This window comes from Phodopus roborovskii, unplaced genomic scaffold (assembly GCF_943737965.1).
Source record: "Phodopus roborovskii unplaced genomic scaffold, PHOROB, whole genome shotgun sequence".
Classification (NCBI taxonomy): Eukaryota; Metazoa; Chordata; class Mammalia; order Rodentia; family Cricetidae; genus Phodopus; species Phodopus roborovskii.
The window spans coordinates 1,699,053-1,720,130 of record NW_026126460.1 but is presented as its reverse complement, the minus strand read 5'-3'; the positions used below and the strand labels follow the sequence as shown (position 1 = coordinate 1,720,130).

At 39.0% G+C, this 21,078-nt stretch overlaps 1 protein-coding gene across 1 annotated transcript in view; it reads left to right on the top strand.

Annotated features, from left to right (window-relative positions):
• Dnah7 (dynein axonemal heavy chain 7) overlaps nucleotides 1-21,078 on the top strand; it is a 201,071-nt gene that overhangs the window by 116,963 nt on the left and 63,030 nt on the right. Inside the window, exons 40-44 of the mRNA XM_051190199.1 lie at nucleotides 155-501; nucleotides 3,080-3,260; nucleotides 5,950-6,135; nucleotides 9,388-9,551; nucleotides 19,210-19,364. Of these exons, the coding sequence (XP_051046156.1) occupies nucleotides 155-501; nucleotides 3,080-3,260; nucleotides 5,950-6,135; nucleotides 9,388-9,551; nucleotides 19,210-19,364 (1,033 nt within the window). The remainder of the gene's footprint in view (nucleotides 1-154; nucleotides 502-3,079; nucleotides 3,261-5,949; nucleotides 6,136-9,387; nucleotides 9,552-19,209; nucleotides 19,365-21,078) is intronic.

Genomic DNA, 21,078 nt, shown 5'->3' with positions numbered 1-21,078 from the left:
CCTTCCAATGGACTTGTCAGAATTCTTGCCATGGCTCTATCGTTGTCGCCATTTCTACCCAACACAGAAAATTAAGACTTAGTTTGAAGGTGTGAACTTATTAATATGATTATAATGAACATTTCTATTAATAATTAAAATGTTACTTTTCAAGGATATCACAGTGGTAAAGTCCATGAAGAGTCCGCCTGCTGGTGTCAAGCTTGTCATGGAAGCTATCTGCATCTTGAAAGGAATCAAAGCTGATAAAATCCCTGACCCAACAGGTTCAGGGAAGAAAATTGAGGATTTCTGGGGCCCTGCTAAGAGACTTCTTGGTGACATAAGGTTTCTGCAGTCACTTCATGAATATGACAAAGACAACATTCCTCCGGCTTATATGAACATCATAAGGAAAAGTTACATCCCCAACCCAGACTTTGTTCCAGAAAAGATTCGGAATGCTTCAACAGCTGCTGAAGGTCTGTGCAAGTGGGTGATAGCGATGGATTCCTACGACAAGTAAGTGCTGAGAGGAAACCTAACTGCTATGTTGGGTTTGCTCGCCTGGTCATGAAGCCCGTGTAAGAAAAAAGATTATCAAGTAACATATGTCTGAACCACTGTTTTCAATCTTACTAGAGCCCAGATCATAGCAATTAAAAAGAAAATATAGTTTAATGATTCTTAAGGTTTTGGGACTTAAGACTACCTTGATTAAACATTCCTAAAGTCTATCTAAAGCTTTTGTTGATATATCATGTTAGAAAATTTAATTGGGGAGTTAATAGACATTTATTAATTCATTTAAAAATAACAAAACTATGGCATGGTAATAAAAACAAGTTATTTTATATTGTACAAATGGAAATTTTAATTAAAACGGGAGGGGTTGGGGTGTGGCTGAGTGGTAGAGCATTTGCCTAGCAGTAAAGGGGCACAGATTCTAATTCCAGCATCAGGGGCCACATGTATTTGGGCTTGTATTACATGAACGAGAACCCATGATCTACCCACAGAACCATGTGAGAGAAGCCAAACATGGTGGCACTTACTTGGAGTCTCAGCACTATGCAGGCAGTGATAGGTGGATCTTTAGAACTTGCTGGCCTGCTGTCTTAGCCTACTCTTCAAGATCCAGGCCAGCTGGATCTAGAGTCTGAGGAATGACTCTAGAGGTTTTCCTCTGGTCTCCACATATAATCACACGTGTGCCTGCACTCACATACACACATATGCACACTTACTATTCCACACATATTCATACATATTATATGTATACACAAATACTGTATACACACATTCACAATCCTATATACCTATATACACATACTATATGTACACACACAGAATGAGGAAATTATGATTTTATATAACTTCAAGTCTTTTTAATGTGTATTTTGCATATGTGTGTCTGGAGCATATGTACATGTTTACATGGGTGTACATAATAGCACATGTGCATGTGTGTGCATGTGGAGGTCAGAGGTCAGAGATCAATGTTGGAAAAATCCTTTCTCCATGGCTTTCTACCTTTTTTTCTTTTCTTTTTCTTTTTTTTTTTCTTTCTTTCTTTTTTTTTTTTTTTTTTTTTTTTTTTTTGAGGCTGGATCTTTCTGAACCCACAGCTCATTCATTTGTTAATACTAGTTGGCTACTGTGTCCCAAGGATTCTCTTATCTGTGCCTCACTGGCAGTGAATTTGCAGATGCAAGCTGATGTACCTGGATTTTTACATGTATGCTAGGTCTCTGAGCTCATATCCTCATCTTCTGCAAGCAAGCACTCTATTGACTGACCCATATCACCTTCCCCTCAATCTGTGATTTGATATGAGGTGGAAAGGAAAACGTTTGCCCTTCAATCCAATCTGTCTCAGTGTATTGCTTTGATGAAGTACACAAGAAAAATTGAGGGCTGGGGATATAGCTCAGTGGTACAGTGCTTGCCTGCATGAATAGGTGTTGGGCTCGGTGCCTCACAAACCTCCCAAAACATGCTTAGTTTAAAACCACTTGTGAGATGGATAGTCTTGTGACATTTGGGGACTTCTATGGTTATAAGGAAAACATTTAAACATCCACAAAGCAAGTAAAATCAGAAACTGTTATATGATATGTTTTGAATACATAGTCAATGTGAATCATTATATATACATACATGTATATATAATGTATATATAATACAGACACATATACTAGTGCTAAATGGTTCAGACTAACCACTGTATTCTCAGCTTAAGCCCCATACTGCTTAAACTCCCCGTGGATCTGTATCCAACATAGTTCTGTGTCCCACCCACTGTGGCAGGCTATTCCCAGGCTTGTGATTTTTCTTTTTCTATTGTCTTTAATAAACTGGAGTGGCTTGGTCTCCAACAATAAGCTACCTCTCAAAAGATGATGTGTAGTTATTGCACACTGAGACACAGGGAACAATGTGTTGATTTCTTCCCCAGTGCTGGCCTGCTATGTGGAAAGAGTCCCTATCATACCAAATCCCCATACTGAATTTAAGGCTTGTGAAATTGTAGATTGGAGGTGGCCAGAAAGGCCAGTTTGCTGTGACAAGTGCTGCCAGGCCCCTTCATGGTTGTGGCTCCCTTTCTTTTCTCTGCATTGTCTATTTCTCCACGATTTTTAGCTGCTCTGTTGGATTTTTGTTGTGTGTTTACTATCTTTGTTAGTTTGAAACCGGTCCCACTAAGAGCCCCAATTGTCCTGGAACTGACTGTCAACAGGCTGGCCTCTAACTTGCAGTGACCTTCCTGCCTTTGTCTCCTGAGTGTGGCATGCTTGACTCCTGCTGTCTCTTTCTTCATTCTCTTGCTCTCTTTCTCTGTCTTGACCCTTCCCAGTCTCAGAGTCACACAGAGGCAGTTCCTAATCTGCCATCTTACCCCCCAAGTCTCAGTGACCATTTCCTATATTTTGTGTCAGATTTTATTCTTAGATAAAATATGGAATCTAGAAATCGGTGTAAATTCTGCATAAAGAAGCGTTTTGAGTCATTGTAAAGAGTATTTAGAAAGCAAATTTGTGTTAGAAAACTTCCTATAATGTTCAGAAGAATTTAATTTTCCAACTGTATTGTTTCATAGAGTGGCAAAAATTGTAGCTCCCAAAAAGATAAAACTGGCTGCTGCTGAGGGAGAGCTGAAAATTGCTATGGATGGTCTTAGGAAGAAACAAGCTGCCCTATATGAGGTTCAGGACAAGCTGGCCAAGCTTCAAGACACACTTGAGCTGAACAAGCAGAAGAAAGCTGACTTGGAAAACCAGGTATGTGCTGGCAGTTGCAAATGTGAGAGGGTTGTCACGCTGCAGATAGAAAGACATGGCTACCAGCTTCTAAAAAAACTCGCCACTCCTGTTCTCTTCCTGGCAGTGATTAGCAATTTATTCATGGACAACCCAACTGCTAGTCATTGTTTATGACCTGAACCCAGACATCTGGCATGTCTGCACACTTCTTTTTTCAAGACAGAGTTTCTCTGTGTAGCCCTGGCTCTCCTGGAGCCCTTATCTATTACCAGGCTGACCCTAAACTCCAAGATCCTCCTGCCTCTGCCTTCAGAGTGCTGGGATAAGAGGTGTGTATCACCACCAAGGGGCTATCTTCTTTTTCTCTAAGATCTACCCTGTAATTTGTATTTGCACACATACAGGACATTGTGTCAATGTTTAACCTGTTACTGGGCATAATTACATTTTATTTAAATAATATTATATAACCACTAAGTGAGAGTATATAGTTGCTCATTGGAAACATTGTTCAACTTTACTGTGTGTTTGAATTTTTCAAGTTTTTGTAATGAAAAATGTTGGAAAAATAGAAAATGAACATATGCATATATTTATATTGATAGTAGCTTTCTGTTTTTGGAGGAAAAAGAACTCCCAGGAAAAAGAAGTCAGGAGTACTTCCTTCAGAGTTTTCCAGTGGCAACATTACTGTAGTCTGTGATCGATTCACTAGGAAACTAGGAGGTCTTTTAATGTGGGAAAATTGAGGAAGAAAGTTTTAATCTTGGAAACATCAAAATTATGAACCATTACAAACCTTGTGCTTTCTCATGCCTATCTGTAGGCATGAACCAGTGTTTTATATCTTTTAATCTTAAATAATGGTTAGTAGTATTGGGGAAATACATAAGATGAATTATGACTTCAAAATAATGTAAATTTCTCTCTCACTGATCATGGAGTTGTCCATTATAAAATTTCACAGTTTGAGTCCCAAAATACACTTTACTCACCTTCTTTTATGAATAATGGGCTACCTCATTCAATGTAATGTTTTCTATGTCCATCCATTTACCTGCAGATGACACACTTTCATTTTTCTTTACACCTAAGTAGTATCCATTGTGTATATGTATCACATTTTCATTATTAATGTACCTGTTGAAGGACATTTAGGTTGTTTCCATTCCCTGACCATTGTAAATAGAGCGGCAATGAACATGACTCACAAGTGACTCAGAAAGACCAGCACCCTTGTTCTCTCTCATCTGTGTTTCCTGGCTCCAAAACCTCAGCTATACAAAGCCTCTTTACAGCAAATGGACACACAACATCACAGACACAACAGAGATAAACCGATTGTGGGCAGCCCAGCCATGATGGCTACTTCTACATCGTGACTCCTCCGTCCACAGCTCAGGAAACATCAGAGTAGAGTGAACAGAGAAGAGTGAACAGTAAGAGCTAGAATATCAGGAGCCTGTTGTGAGAGCCCCTCCTAGGAATGGCTGCATAAACAAGGCTGGACCAATGGCAACATCAATGGACATACTAAGAAGGAATGGGTTATTAGATCCCACTCTTAGACAAAGAACTGCAAACAGAGAGAGAGAGAATTTGCTTCTCTCATGGATGAGCACCCTTACTAGTTGTCCATTTCAGAGTGGTCAGCCTTGAAAACATCTACACACCAACAAGAAAAGATGGACTCAGCGAGTTATATGTGTGTGTGTGTGTGTGTGTGTGTATCCATACACATACATTCATACATATATATGTAACAATAATAAAGAGACGCTGTCAACTTGAGAGGAGGGGACATGGGAGGAACTAGAGAGAGAGGAAGGGGTGGAGTGATACAATTCTATTACTATTAAAATATTTTTTAAACAAGTAAAATAAATGTATTGATTTCATTTTTAAAAGAATAATGACCTTATCACTTAAAAATTAAATTACAGTGATTCAGTCCCCACACTGGCTGGAACACTAATCTTGGTTTTAGTGCTTTCCCCTAAGTCTGCCACCTTGAGCAACATCTGCCTCTTTCCCCTTTTATCACATTGTCTAATTGTGTAAAATAAATTCGGGCTGAGTGTCCGATGGAGAAAGCAGGCTCCTAGCTGTTGATTGACGTTCCCTTTGGAGCTTAATTGCAAGTGTCTGGGAGGATGATGCCATTTAGCTACATGAAAGAGTGTGCTTTGTACATAAGTGTAAATAAGTGCTAAAACTTGTAACCTTTAAGAGCAACCTTAAACCAACTAAGGTAAATGAGGAGGAACACTTATAAAATACTGAAAGTATAGTACTGATGCTGGGACCCCAGGCCCTTGTGCATGCTCTGCAAATACTCTACTAACCTGCTTCATCCTGGGGCCATCTCCATTTTTGTTAGATCATTTAAAAATATCTCTATTGGCAAGAGAATGATCTTTATTAATCTCAGTCTTCCTGTGTTGAAGCTCATCTCCTTAGAGTAGCCTGGACTATTGTATACTAAATGCTCTGTAGGAATTCTGATAACTTTATTGACATCATTTACTTGTTTTAAAACACAAAGCACCATGGATTTTCCCTATCTCAGTGAGATGCATCAAAGTGCTTTAGAAATTCAGGCTAGTTTGTAATTGAGGGGGAAAAAAAATCCCAAGTTTACAACTCGGCAGAATGTTCAGCTCATTTTGCTTGTCGGTGTTGGTAATAGTTTACATTTATTTTTGAGGTTGATCTGTGCAGCAAAAAGCTGGAGCGAGCTGAACAACTGATTGGGGGTCTGGGGGGTGAGAAAACGCGCTGGAGCAACTCGGCCCTGGAGCTTGGACAGCTGTACATCAATCTGACAGGGGATATCCTCATCTCCTCGGGAGTTGTTGCCTACCTAGGGGCCTTTACATCCAACTACAGACAGGTGAGAGATGCCCTTGGGTCTCTCCCTTCCCTAATCATTGCAACATTAACCTCAGGTCTGTCTGTTTGTTGTTGTTATTACTGTTGTGGGGGAACTAGAGAGCATTGTTTTTTTCAAATGTGTTTTACTTTGTGTTTTAGTTATTGGAAGGGAAAACAAAATAGTTTTAAATTATTTATACTTACATAAATACCCTATAAATTGCTTAGTGGCAAAGTTGCTATATGAAATATTGTTTTAAAATCTAATTTTAAATAAATAGACTCTAGTGATGAAATTTTAGTTCCTAACTGAGTATAAAGGAATCAGGTGTGTGTGTGTGTGTGTGTGTGTGTGTGTGTGTGCGCGCGCGTGTGCGCGCGCACCTGTTTGAGGGGATTCATGCTTCATCAACTAATCTGTATGGATCTTAATAAGTAATTCTAAAACCATGTCAGAGATGAAACATTATGGGTTGGAGATAAGACCTCCTTAACCCTCACAGAGGGCTTCATTGTTTCTCTCAGTGTGGTTACTGTTTAACTATCTGATTAGTGATGGATTAGTATGCTTGACAGTTTTAGACATGGAAACTTATAAAGATTAAAACAGTTTCCCAGAGCCATCAGGCTAGTCAGTGAGAGGGTGGGAACAGGAACCATGGCCACTTGACTCCATCTTACATCAACTTGGGACAATGGAAAAATTTAGCAGGCATCACTCCCATCTCTGTTAGTCCAAAGCATACTCCTGGACATCTCACTGACCCTCACTGAACATTATCTGCTGCTTGGGCAGCAAGAAGTGCCATCCCACACCATGATTGGTGCTCAGTTATTTTATATGTTATCATAAGAGCCTGAAATGTACCTTAGAGGAAATACTCAGAGGAGGATGGGAAAGTGGAGTGGAAAGGCAGACAATGAACTTTGTATAGGGTGCTGCCAACAACACCCTATGGTAATATAACATACAGAATCAAATATGAAAAGATGTATTTCTGGCATGAATTAACACAGTGAGTATTTGACAAAGACCAGGGTGTTTTTCTGGTCACCAGGTGTCTCCCTACAAGGGGCTGAAATGTTAATTGCTAATGGAAAGGATCAGGGAGCAAAACTGTCTCACAACTGCAGTTGGCACTGTTTCCAACTGTGGGTAAAGTCCTTGCTTTTTCCTGTGTAGTCTACTAAGCTCTGAGCTCAGTGATTTCCCTTTTAGGCTCTAGCACTCCTGAAGGACAATGAACAACTTTTAGAGGTCCTCGAATTACCCAGGTTTCCCAGGGAAACCTCTTGTTATGTCCACAGAATTATCCAGGTACATAATCCCCAGGAAGTACATGAAATCTATTTAATCCCACTTACTGTATTATCAGCTATTGCTTCAACTTGCTGCAACTCTTTTCAGTAAAACCTCCTGTCACATGCTCACAGCTGTAAGAGAACTCGGCTATCCATTTATGCAAGTACCTTTGTGTTATATTCCAACTTTCAAAGAACCACACATAACATCCTACAACCATGAAAGAGAAGCCTGGCTTTAATGAAGTAATTAAATTTTTAAAAAGCCTAGCATCCATGGTAGATGAATAACTTGAAATTATGTACTGCTGGTAGGATGCAAAGGGAAAAATAATGTTATCTGTAATTTACTAATAACACTCATCCACTACTATGTCCTTGATGCATAAAACTAAAATGCTGATACAACCTGCTCAGTAAGAAACTGAGGGAAAGGGTAGTGATAACCAAGCCCTTCCCAGTACTCCCTGTACATACCCAGAACATCCTTGTTAACCCAAAACAGGTACCAACATCACATAGATTCACTTTCCCACTTTGCTTATGGACATCCTTCTTTTGTCTTGTTTCTGCATTCTTCCAAGTCATGTCTTTTACTATTTCTGGAGCTTTTTATCTGTAACCTGATTTGAACATTAGTGTGAATGTTAGTACTGAGCACTCTTCTGGTTCCTGGCCATCATAACAGACCATGCCTCTTGTAGATAGACCTGACTCTTTATAGAACCCAATTGTCTTTGGGTGATCCTTCTTCCTACAGAGCACATGGGAGCCAGAATGTATTATCTGTGTTCTCTATCCATTCCACCATTTTAGGTTTGTATAATAATAATAATAACAACAATAATATAGTGTTTTTCTGTATATTTAAATAAAATATGTGAACTGCATGGATAATGTGATGGTTACTTTTAATTGTCCATTTGACACAATCTACAATTACAAAAACAGTCTCAGTTAAGAGTTGTCTACATTAGGTTGGCTCATGAGCACACCTGTTGGGATCTCCTTAACTGGATTAGTTGGGATGAATGGGTCCACCCTACATGTGGGCAGCACCATGTTAGTTGCTGAGTGAACTGGGCACTAGAGGCATGCATACATTCAACCTCACTCTGCTCTCAACTGTGAGTATGAGTAGCTGCATTAAGTTCCTGCCATCTCAAATTTAATTGGGATCAAGGTTGTCAATTTTCCCCCATGTTGATTTTTGTCAAGTTATTTTATGAAAGCAACAGAAATGAAACTAAGCCAGACAACGTAAATTACTTTGTAAATTTAAACTTTAAAATTACACACAGCAATATTTCTTTCTAATACACAACTCCAACTTCATCATGTGGTCCACCCAGGCATTATCTCACCTTTGGATTACATTTAATTTTCATTTGAGTACATATCATACTTTCTTAATTATAATTTTATTTGAGAAAGGTCTTAGGATTTTTATTACTGTAAAGAGACACCATGACCATGGCAACTCTTATAAAGGAAAACATTTAACTGGGGCTGGCTTACGGTTTCAGAGGTTTAGTCCTCCATTATCATCATGGTGAAAAAAATGGTGGCATTCAGACAGACTTGGTGCGGGAGAAGGAGCTGAGAGCTCTACATCTTGATCCACAGGTAACAAGAGGTGAATTGTGTCCCATACTGGTTATAGCTTGAGCATATGGGGCCTCAAAGCCCGCCCCCACAGTGACACACTTTCTCCAACAAGGCCAAACCTACTCCAAAAAGGCCACACCTCCAAATAGCTCCACTCTCTATAGGCCAAGCATTCAAACACATGAGTCTATGGGGGCCACACCTATTCAAGCCACCACAATACACAAATAATTTTTGATGCAGAGCTTCAACAATAGCTGAATTTCTCAATAAGTAAAGATTTATTAATGAGTTTAGATGTAATTCTTTTGGCAACTGTCCACCAACTCACATCTATATTTTTTCTGTGAACATTTTAAAGACCCAAACCAAGGAGTGGTCACAATCATGCAAAGAAAGAGACATCCCCTGTTCAGATGACTATTCTCTTATGGGGACCCTGGGAGAAGCTGTGACAATTCGAGCTTGGAATATTGCCGGATTACCTTCTGACTCATTTTCCATCGATAATGGGATCATTATAATGTAAGGAAAAATCTCTTTTCACAAATGATCTTTACTATCTATTTAGTAGAACTGTTTATTTGTAAATCTTTTAACAGTTTTAGCTAGTAAATATTCACAGTATTAAAATATTTGCTAATTAGCTGTATTAAATATAAACAGTTTTTCTGTTAATATTATAATAAAGAGCCAAGTTTTTATTCCCATAAAACATGTCTTGTTATAAAAGGTTAATAGATACACAGTGATGGGTCTTTGATGTTAATTGTCCTCATTGATCCAAAAATTGTCCTTGTCCCTGTTGTGGGACAAGTTTGGCTCATGGTTGATTCTATGGGTTGACCAGAGCTTTCAGACAGTAACCATCCTTCACAGAATCTCCTGGTGATGAAGAGACATGGAGATGGGGCCAGGGGATACTAGGTATCCAGCCATACCCTCTTCTAGAGGTCACATGGGTCAACCTGTCCCAATGTGAGAACAAATATCTTTCATTTCCAAGTTCACAGTCTTGTTTTCTGACCTGATGAAGCCTTTTGGGGTTTAGGGGTGTTAGGTGGAACAGCCCAGGTGTTTCTTAGCATCAGCAGGAAATAAGTCAGTTCTACCATCAATAGGAAGCATTCAGTTCTGAATTATAGGACCATTTGATTTGATTCATTTGTTTACCCAGAAATAAGCAACTGAAATGACAGCAGTTAAAGTAAGAATGACTGGATATAATGTCTTAAATAGCAATAATCAATGCATATGATGAGTGCAATCCTTTTTTTGTTATGTGATATTTATGAAAATTGTCACCTACAGTAAAGCTCTGGTATCCCATGATCACTGCTCATTGGGTTATCCTGATATGGGTGATTATGGCTGTTGTTTACCTCTCAGAAAACACTTCTCTCCTCAAATACATGTGTTTCTAGTTGTTTGCCTCCTGGAGAATCATAACTATGTCTTATTACTTTTAAGTTGTAATTTGTGTTCCTTTGGTGTACCTATCAAAAGATGTCTGTAACCATTATATCCATTAGAGGCCAAATTACATCTCATTCCTAATCTGCCATTCCATTTGGTTCTTATCATATTTCATTTCGTGTTTCATACTCAGCTGTTACTAATGTTTCTTACCTTTAAGATTCTAAAACTTCAATGATCAATATTCAAAACAGTATGCATGAATATTATCTTTCTTCCTTCCCCTCTCCCTCCCTCCCCCTCTCTCTTTTTCCCCACCCCTCTCCTGGAGCAATAGAGATTTATTAATATACCCTATACCCTCTACATCTTTATTATTTATTTGTAGAAAAATTGAAGTATTGTAAATCTTATAGGAACAACCTTACTGAGAAGAAAACACTGACATTGTTTATTATTGTAGTCTTTTCTCAGTGTGTCTGGCAGTCTTCCCCTGAGAGGTTTAGAGACAAATGTTTAAGGCATCACTTTAAAACATTGGATATACATCTCTTTTATTTGCACAATGCCGCCTTCTGTTTCCCAGAGATGTTTATTTGGTGATGATAATCCCTGATATTGGGCACTTACTAAGGACCTAATCCCACGTTAAGTGTTTAATACGTATTACTTGAGCTAGTAAAGCATTGGTTATCTGGGAAAGCTTAATCTATAAAATTTAGACAAGTTAGAATATAATTAACTTTGGGGGACTATTGACACTTAAAAGTCCTTGACTTTCAAAAGTGAGTAAGAGGGGTTAGTGTAATTGGATTATATCTGGATATTTCTTGGATAAAAGTGAGCATTATTTAACTGCTTAGTAAGTAGACCAAACCCATAACTAACTTCATTTTTTTTTTGAGAAGCAGACTTTGATTTTCAGTAGGAGGGAGACATACTTATTTCAGTAGCCATAATCACTGAGAATGCCCACTCTTTCTCGTTTATATTTATGTGTTTGGAGAAGAAAACAGCAAAGCTTTCTATATTGTTCCACTTTAAGATGACATGAACCAGTAGGTCATTCTTCAGTGATAAGGTCCTAAGGGGAAGATGAGATGGAGAGGATAGGAACGTTTGGGATCAGCCCAATTTACACAAGGTCACTGCTCATACAAGCAATTTTATTAGGAAATCTTATCCACAATTTTTCTGAAAGGAAGAATGGGACAATGTGAGCAAAAAGCCTGCAGTGGTTTGGAGTCAGCAGCAAGCTAACAGAGCAGGTTGCACAAAGGAAACACGGGCATCTCAAGTGCAGCACAGACCTTGCACACTGTGGCCTTGGGACTGATAACCACAGGTCTTTGGGGGTGGAGAGAGTTGGGTTCTCAGGTTCTACAGCCATAGATCCCCAAGGTCCTGTCCCCCCCCCCAGGGGGGGGCATTATTGGCTCTGCCAAGCTGTGTTTCTTTTTAGACTAGGAGCCAAGGCCTTAGGGAGGGCTCAGACCAGCCTAGCCCTCAACAGTTAATATTCAAATTCTGTGTCCTCTGGGCCTCCTGCTGTGGGTATGCATTATCTTGATAAGAAATCTACAGTTTTCAAAAAACCTCAAGAGCATTAAATAAGCGTTCTCTTGGATCAACAACTAAAGAACAGACTGTCAAAGTCAGAAACTGAGACTGCTAACAAATTCAGGTTCCATTTGTGAACAATGGACTTTAAACATTTAACACTTCAAGAATGTTTGAGGGCCAATGGGATAGCTCAGCAGGTGCTAGCTTGCTGCTGAGAATGACAACCCTAATTTAATCCCAAGGACCCACAATGCTGAATGAGAAAACAGACTCCTATAGGTTGTCCTTTGACGTCCACCAACATGTACACATACACAAATGAATAAATAAAACATTTCAGGTAGCACCAAAAGGATGTTTGATGAAGTAAAAAATGAAAACTGCAGAGAGATACTTTTTTTTTTTTTTTTTTTGGTCAAAAACTACTTCAAAATAATGGTGGTAATGTAAGCAAGTTAATAGAATCCATGTTCCCTCTTATTTCAATGTTTTCAATCCCCAAAGTGACACTATTTGAACTAATATGTGTTTAATTTCACCCCCCCCCCATCAATGCTTTTATGGATTATTCTCAAAAGAAAAACACTTTTCTATCCACCTGCAAGAACATATCCTTTGAAATGTTATTCACCTAATATTTTGTGGAAGTCCTGATCTAAAAAATGTACAAGCTGAATTCACCTTCTCCTGACCTTGAATGATGATGTCATGTGAAGAACATTGTTTGATGAGGCAAAAGTTGGATATGGCTGTTAACTGGTTATAGAACAACATTCATTTATTTATAATTACAGAGATGTATTCATATGTTCACATAAAGGGGGAAGGAAGACCTATCCCATCACAGTTTATTTAAAGCATTATCTTTTCCCTATCAATTTTATCTTTGGATCTTTGTTGAAAATGTACTATCTGTACACGTGTGAGTTTGCTGCTGAACTGCATACCCTGAGCTATGAGCCTGTCATGACACTGTATCATCTTGATTCTGGAAACTTGGGGTAGTCTTGCATCAGGTAGTATGTCTTCCCTTTTTTTTTTTTTTTTTTTTTTTAATAAAAAAAATCATTTTGTCTAGCTGTTAACATACATTTTAGAATAAAATATAAATATCTAAAAATTATCCTCTTGGAATTTTTACTGGGTTACATTGATACTTCTCATCAACACTGACAGACTGACATGTTTTCTAATGATGAATGTAGTGTATCTTTACACCTGTTTTAGGTCTTCGAGTATTTTGCTGTTTTATGTATGCAAAGTATTTATTTTTTTGCTTTTATAAATGTTATTAATTTTTTTTATTTGGTTGTTGGCTGCTAGTATTAGGAATTCCTATATTCTAGAAAAGATTATTTGCATACTGACTTTGTACCCTGCAATTTTAAAAACTCATTTGGCCTTTAATGTTGACTTATTAGGATATTGTATATTGGCAATCAGGCTGTCTGCACATAGTGACACTTTAATTTCTTTCTAATCTGTGTGCCCTTCGCCTCTTTTCCTTGGCTTATTGCACTGTCAGTGGCTTCCACTATAATGCTGCAAATGGATAATTAAATTGAACACTGTTGTCCACGCAGTCTAAGGGGATGCAAACACATTGAGCATCACAAAGCCGTTTCAGCTTGACTGCTGCTGTTACATTGATTTCATTGGGTAAAAGAAAATCTCTTTTAGTCTGTCTGCTGTCTAGTTTTGTGTTGACACAACACAAGCTAGACTCATCAGAGAGAAAGGAACCTCAATTGAGAAAAGGCGTCCATAAGATCTAGCAATAGGCATTTTCTTGATTAGCAGTGTGGGAGGAGTCAGCCCATTGTGGGTGGGGCTGCCCCGGCTGGTGGTCCTGGGTTCTATAAGTAGGTAGAGCAAGTCTTGAGGAGCAAGTCAGTAAGAAGCACTCTTGACTCCTCCATGGTCTCGGTATCAGTTCCCGCCTCCAGGTTCCTGTCCCAACTTCCCTCATTGATGGAGTGTTGCCTGAAAGTGTAAGTGAAATAAGACCTTTCCTCCCAACTTGTTTTTGTGGTCTTTTATCACAGCAATAGAAACCTTAACCAAGACAGAAATTGTTGCCAGGATACAGAGTTATTTCTGTGGCAGACCTGACCATGTGATTTGGAGAGGATTGTGGAAGGTCTTTGGAGCTATGGGCCAGAAAAGCTGTTGAATAATCAAAGTTTGGTGAGATATTCTATGGTAACTTGGAAGATAACGGTGTTGAGAGAAATGCAATTGATGGAGGTTTGGCTTGCGAAATTTCAGAGGGAAGCTAAAACTATCAAGACTTTTTGTACAATGCCTTGAATTAGGAATCTGTGGTTCTAGTCAGTGGGGGCTGAAGAGTCGCAAGGATTAACAAGACACTAGCACCACTGAAAGGAAACCTTTGCTTTACTGGGATAATTGATGCTAGTTAGCTAGAACTGAGAAAATGAGGCTAATGTAAGAAAAACCAACATCATCAAGGTTAAATCTAGGAAGTGTTTCCTAAGGGTCAGCACCTAGAAACTCTGTTCTAGAGGTGGCCAAAGTCATACCTCACGCTGGTAGCTGAACTTGGTAGTGTAAGAGTCACCCAGGTGGTATCGGTTTTGGAAGTGTGAAGGGCTTGTGAAGAACAGCTGAGGCTTGGCACTATGTGGATGGCCTGAAGTCCATAGAGAAAGTTCAGGAGAGGCCAGGGGTGACAGTGCAACCCAGTTGCAATAGAAGACCTAGCATTTGGAAGTTGTCAGTACTATGGAACATCCTTCAAGAATAGCAGAAGCCATAGAGTTGAGCAAGCCTGAGCCTAGGAGACAACTATATGGACCCTATAGGGTGGAACTAGAAGTGGCCATAGCCCTTTGGAGGATGATGAGTGAATCCCAGCCATTGGAAACTGAGTTATTTACATTTATGGACTTTAGTTTTGCTTTGTTAAGATTGTGATTGTGCTCAGGCTCTTCCCTTTTGAAGTAACAATTATTTTGGCTTTACAGGAACCTGTAGTTGAGACTTGGATCTTTTAGTGATATTATTAAAGAGACTTGGGATTTTTTTTTAAAAAGGCTGAATTTTAAAGTGTTTGAATTGATGGTGGGATTTTTAAGTTTGTAATATGTTTATACTATGTATTTATTAATATGTGATCTTGGGGATGAACAAGAAAGGAAAGGTTGTGACTTAACAGTAATGTGTTTCTGTGTCAAATTGTAAGGGGTCAATTATGCTGGCTGCTTTTATGTCAACTTGACACAAACTAGAGTCATCTGAGTGGGGGAGACTTGAACTGAGAAAATGCCTCCATAAAATCCAGCTGTATGCAAGTCTGTAAGGCAGTTTCTTAATTAGTGATATGGAAGGGCCCAGCCCATTGTGGGTGGTGCTACTTCTGGGATAGTGATCCTGGCTCCAGTTGAGTAAGCCATAAGGAGCAAGCAACTAAGCAGCATTCTTCCATGGTACCTCATCAGCTCCTGCCTCCAGGTTCCAGCCCTGCTTGAGTTCCTGTCCTGACTTCCCTCAGTGATGGGCTATTACTTGAAAGTATAAGTGAAATAAAAACCCTTTCTTCCCCAAGTTGCTTTCTGTCATAGTCTTTCATCACGGTAATAGAAACTCTAATTAAAACAGTCTGTGATGGGCTTTTAGAATTAATAGATGTCAAACTACCAATTTCTCATCTTCTCACTATTGAGATGATTTTATAGTTTGGGTATTTTTTTTAGGGGAAGTTTTTGTGTGTGTGTATATTGGTGTGTGTGTATTGGGTGTGTATATGTGTGTGAATTTGGGAGGTGTGTGTATGTATGTGTGGGTATGTGTGGGGTGTGCGTGCATGTGTGTGTGTGTGTGTGTGGAGGAGAGTGCTCTCACTGAACCTGGAATCCATAGATTCAACTGAACTAGCTGCATAGTGAGCTCTAGGATCCTCCGATATCCACAGGCTCAGTGCTGAGAACAGGTCCTCATTCTTGCATAGCAAACACTTGACTGAGCTGTCTCCCCATCATGAGCTTACATTTCTTGATGTTTAGTTTACTCATATAGAGAATAGTATTAGTTAATTAGTTTTTTTTTTCTTTTTTTTTTTTTTTTTTTTTTTTTTTTTGCGGGGGCAGGGGTTTTATTTTGTTGTTTTCTGAGTGCTTATCTGGCTTTGGGTTCCCCCAAACAATTTTTATTTCAGACATTGTTTTTCAATTCTAAAATTTGTTTCATCCACTTTATGGTTTTTACTTCAATGATGAATGTAATGTCTTTTCTCCATTTAGTTAAAACATACTCACCCACACCTCCCAAAGAATAATTGCAGTATCTGCTCTGGAGTTGTTTTTATTTCCAGTTGTTTCAATGTCTTTCATTTCCCTGAGAAGCAAATGTATTCTGGTTCTTACATAATAAGTCACTGCTTCTAGAACTTTTGAATGTGAAATCCTGCTAAAATCCTCTGGGCAGGACTGAACTTGGTTTAATGATCAGATGAGTCAGTTACTATCTGTCTTCTTGTTTTCCCATGTCTGCTCAGACAGGAAAGGCTTTGACTGCTTTGTGGGTCTGCTCCTCAGTACACACTATCCAGAGGGCAGTCTGGAGCCTAGGTTTATGTCATAGTTCTAAGATTTTGTGAGAAAGAACATACAGAACACACAGCATCTGCACCTATCACTGCCCTGCTCCAGCCTGGCCCAGACAGCCCTGCCCTATCACGCCTTGCTCCTGCCCCGCCTTGTCCCCCTACTGCCCCCCACCACCACACCCCTATGCTTGCTAGCCTACACATTGCCATTTTATTATTTCTCCACTTTGAGAGACATTTTATCCATGTCTGCTACAAAATGACTCTGTTAATCCAGAAAGTAAAAGCAAAGGAGGTACTCAAAAACTCCCTATTGATCAATCCTAAAATTTTGATTTTGATTTTTCTTATTTACTGATTCTTTTGCTTAATTCTTAGAATCTGAAAGTTGACTTTTTTACTTTGAAGATTTGTGTGTGTTGGTGTGTGTGTGTGTGGGGGGTTGAAGATGCAGTGTACCATGGGCTGATCTTGGGCAGCATCAGAAGTCCTTTTACTCTGATTTTGAAATGCTGTTCGTGAGCCAGTGTTTTCTACACAGAGATAAACCATGTAGAAAATATACCAGACGTTTTTGCTATTTTTAAATTAATAGGATTAAATATAATCATATTAGAAATATATTAAATATAAAGGGAAATAAGAATGAGTATGTACCCTTCCCTCAAAGGACTACACAGTTGATTCAGGTGATGTAGTTAAGAAATGATAGAATTGCTGTATGAGGATATTACATTCTGTGGAAGTAGCATAAATGTGATGAGGGTGAATTGCTAAAGAGGTTCCGGGAGACGAGATCAAGAAAGGCTTTGTGAGCTACAGAGCTTTTGAGCTGACCTTGAAGCATGAGCAGAATTTGGACATGAAAAGACTGGGAAATCTTTTGGACAAAGAAACAGTATGAACCTGGATTTCGTGGGGGGAAAATGTGGAGGTAACAGAACGATGAGTGAATAGTTCATCTTTGGAGTTTAAATGTCACTTAACACATATTTCTCCAAATCAAATGTAAAATATTTCTAAAATATGACAAGATGGAAACCTTTACATTTATAACTTTATTTCTTTATAAATTACTTTCACATCCCTTCATTTTCTTAAGCATATTGTTCTCTTTTTACTACTTTTTTACTGATCTTTGATTTGCTTTTTATTTTCCCCTAAATATTAACTAAGGGACTGGAAAACCTCCCCCTCAAATTTTCATATGTTGAAGCCACAGCCCATATTGAGGCTTTAAGGTAATCTTCAGGGAAGATTCCTACTCCATAAGATTAGTGTCCTTGTAAGGAAAGAGGCAGCATAGGCCCTTACACAGAGAAAAGAGCATGTGAGGACAGTAAGGACACACTGCTGTGACACTTACATCTACAAGTCTAGGAGAAACCAGCTCTAAGACCTGCAGTTGCAACTCTGGACTGTGAGAAATGCCTGCTTAAGCTACGCAGTCTGTAGGGTTTGGTTATGGTGGGCAAGTAGACTAACACATACTATGGGCATCAAAGAGCGGTGCTTGCTGTCTTTCTTACCACCTGAGCTACATGGCTTATGGCATACTGTAGCATATGTGCTAAAAATGAATTACTTTCAATTTCAGAAGGCAAATTATCCAATGACATCCAGCATGGTATTGGAAGAGCGAGTTGGATAGCATCCTTATTCATTCCTAGCTCCTTCCCCTCAATCCTTTCTCATTTACTCCTCTGCTCGTCTAATGTTTTGCATGGATTTTTCTCTGCTCCCTTTCAGAAGAGTGTGAGAATATTTTGGAGACATTGACAATCATTCTGGCCAGTGTTTATTAAAACGCTAAGTGATGATTACATTTCACTCAAGGCAGGAGGCTACAAGGCTGCATCTCTCAAGAAGGTGGCAGATGCGGCCACCTTTGACTCCCCAATTCTAGACATAAATTGGGTCCGGATGGCTGCTGCTCTTGCTTTTGACACCTTGTGAGTGGGAGTAAACCAGTAGGTATGAGCTCTCCCATGGTGTGAGCCTTGACCTTCAGAGAACTCATTTCTGCCCACAGGAAGCTCACAATCACCAGGGAAGGGTACAATGAGTTATCTAGGTGACATTAAATATGCAAGTGTTGGAAACAACGGTGGGCCTGTGGTTGTGGTAACACTGCAGTGTTCAGAAGTGTTAAACAGTTTGATCATAGGCAGCTATGCTGTTCATTGTTTCTTAGATCATTTTACCTCTAATGAAGAGAGAGAGAGCAACTATGAATGGATCAAATTATTTTTTCTTTTGCCTGTTCAAATGTCAACACACAGAAACATATAGAAGCTAAGGAAGTGAAGTAACCTGCCCAGGTCATGGATTAATTAATATCAAGCCCTGAGGGGAAGTGGAGTGTCATTGTAGCATAGTTTGCAAGAGCAGCAAATATTATTCAGTATGTAATTTAAGGTTTAGAGACTATAGGATTCCAAAAGGATTGAAAGGATTTGTGTTGACTTTGAGAAACAGCCTTTGTAGCCTCTCCAAGAGTGTGCTCATACTAAATGTGCCTGCTCTATGGAGAGGAAGGAAAATATTCCTAACAAAGGGTAAATCTACAGCCATGGGGGACTGACTACACTGTAAGTAGTTATGGCTTGACTAAATTACCTTTCTTCTCTCTTTCAGGAATGCGAGAAGGTGGCCTCTGATGATAGACCCTCAAGGCCAGGCTAATAAATGGATCAAGAACATGGAGAAAGCCAACAGTCTTCAGCTGATTAAGCTAAGTGACCCTGACTATGTCAGGACCCTGGAAAACTGCATCCAGTTCGGAACTCCTGGTACGTGGATGAATCACGAGTGCACATGTGGAAACACTTAGAGAGGACACAGTCTGCACACACTGTGTCAGGCTTGATATCAAGTGATGCCTTTGATGATCTCAGCATTTATTGATAACCAAATGAGCACTTGAGGACCCCCCCTCCCATGACAATTAACCTCTGGAAGGCAAGGAGGTTTCCTTTGTGGCCCTGCCTCTAATTTAGATGCTTTAATTTTTGTCTGCCATTTGCTTTTCTTCCGTTTTCATTATTAATCGTCTGCAGTTAGAAAGCCCATTTGATATTGATAATGCCAATCATATTTTAATACAATAATAGTTCCACTTTCTGTTTTTTTTTTTTTTCTTGAATTAGGCTACAGAAGTGTCAGGGAAAGTGAGCAGATTTCTCATGCCCAGCTATTATCTGACATTCACAATGGAGAGATTCGAGGAATGACAAGGATTGTTTTTAATCAAGGTCTTATGCAGGTGTCACACTTGCCAAAACAAAACTCAGCATGCTTGTGATTTGAGCTAATTGGGGTCCTATTTCAAATCTGTGTAACTTATCAAATTTAGCCAAATAAATACAAGCACTTATGAAACCATAGGATACGTAGCCCCAGGAGAAGTTCATTAGGACCCTCTTGCTGTGAGAGCTGTACAGCTGTAAGAGTCATAATAAGCAAGCTATCACTCCCATCACATCCATGTTTCCATGTTAATAATATATGCTTGCTTTCAAGCTTTAATTATAATATTAGCATAAGCATGAAATAAAACCTCTACATCTATTTATAAGACTTTGTATCTATGGAATGAAGCACAGACATGCACACACATGATATTTCAATCAGTTTCTATCCTTGAATTTTAAAATATTTTAAGTTAACATAAAATTGTCAACACATTTTTGATGTACCATGAAATGTCTATATATACACATTCTGTAAAATCATGGAAAACATACTTATATTCCCAAATATTTATCATTTCCATATGGTAAAAAATTCAAATTCCCTTCTAACTTTCTAGAAGAGTGCACAGTACATTGTTTATAATTACCCTACTCTGAAATAGAGTAACTTGTATCTGTGGTATTGTAATTGATATAGGAGCTACACAACAAGGGGCAATCATCTCTACTCTTGTGTGATGTTAGAATCATCCATGGATTGCTGTGATAAAAACACAAGTTGAGCATCCCTCATGTAAGGATCATATCAGGTTCTGGGTAGGACCTTTGGTTCTGCGTTCAGAATTTATGCCTCTGCCATCACTGTTTTGTTCAGTGACTCATTTACACATTAGCTATGTAGTGTGAGGGAGAAGTTCCTGACTTACTGTATATTGTATAGTTAGGGTCTGGTGGCTGGCTGCTCAGCTCATAGATAGGCTTTTGTTCATGATGTAGCTCTTAGCAGTTTTTTCATTGCTGGAGATCACACCTTGGCCTTTGAAAAGCCCCCCCCCCGCTTGGTGGTGGTTTTGAGCATGTGACAAGTTGCTTATTTGCAATGTCTTAAAATATAATGAGAAAGCCACAGGTGACAGTCTGTGTGGATTCAGAAAAATCAGGGAGAATTTCTAGAACGAATCATCACCTTAAGTGCTTTAAGCAATTGAAATTACTGAATATGAATATTGAAATGTTTGGTATATTGCAAAGACAAGTGATGGAGTGCCTACCATCTGCTTGGCATTCTTGACATTTCTCCTATATGAGCCAT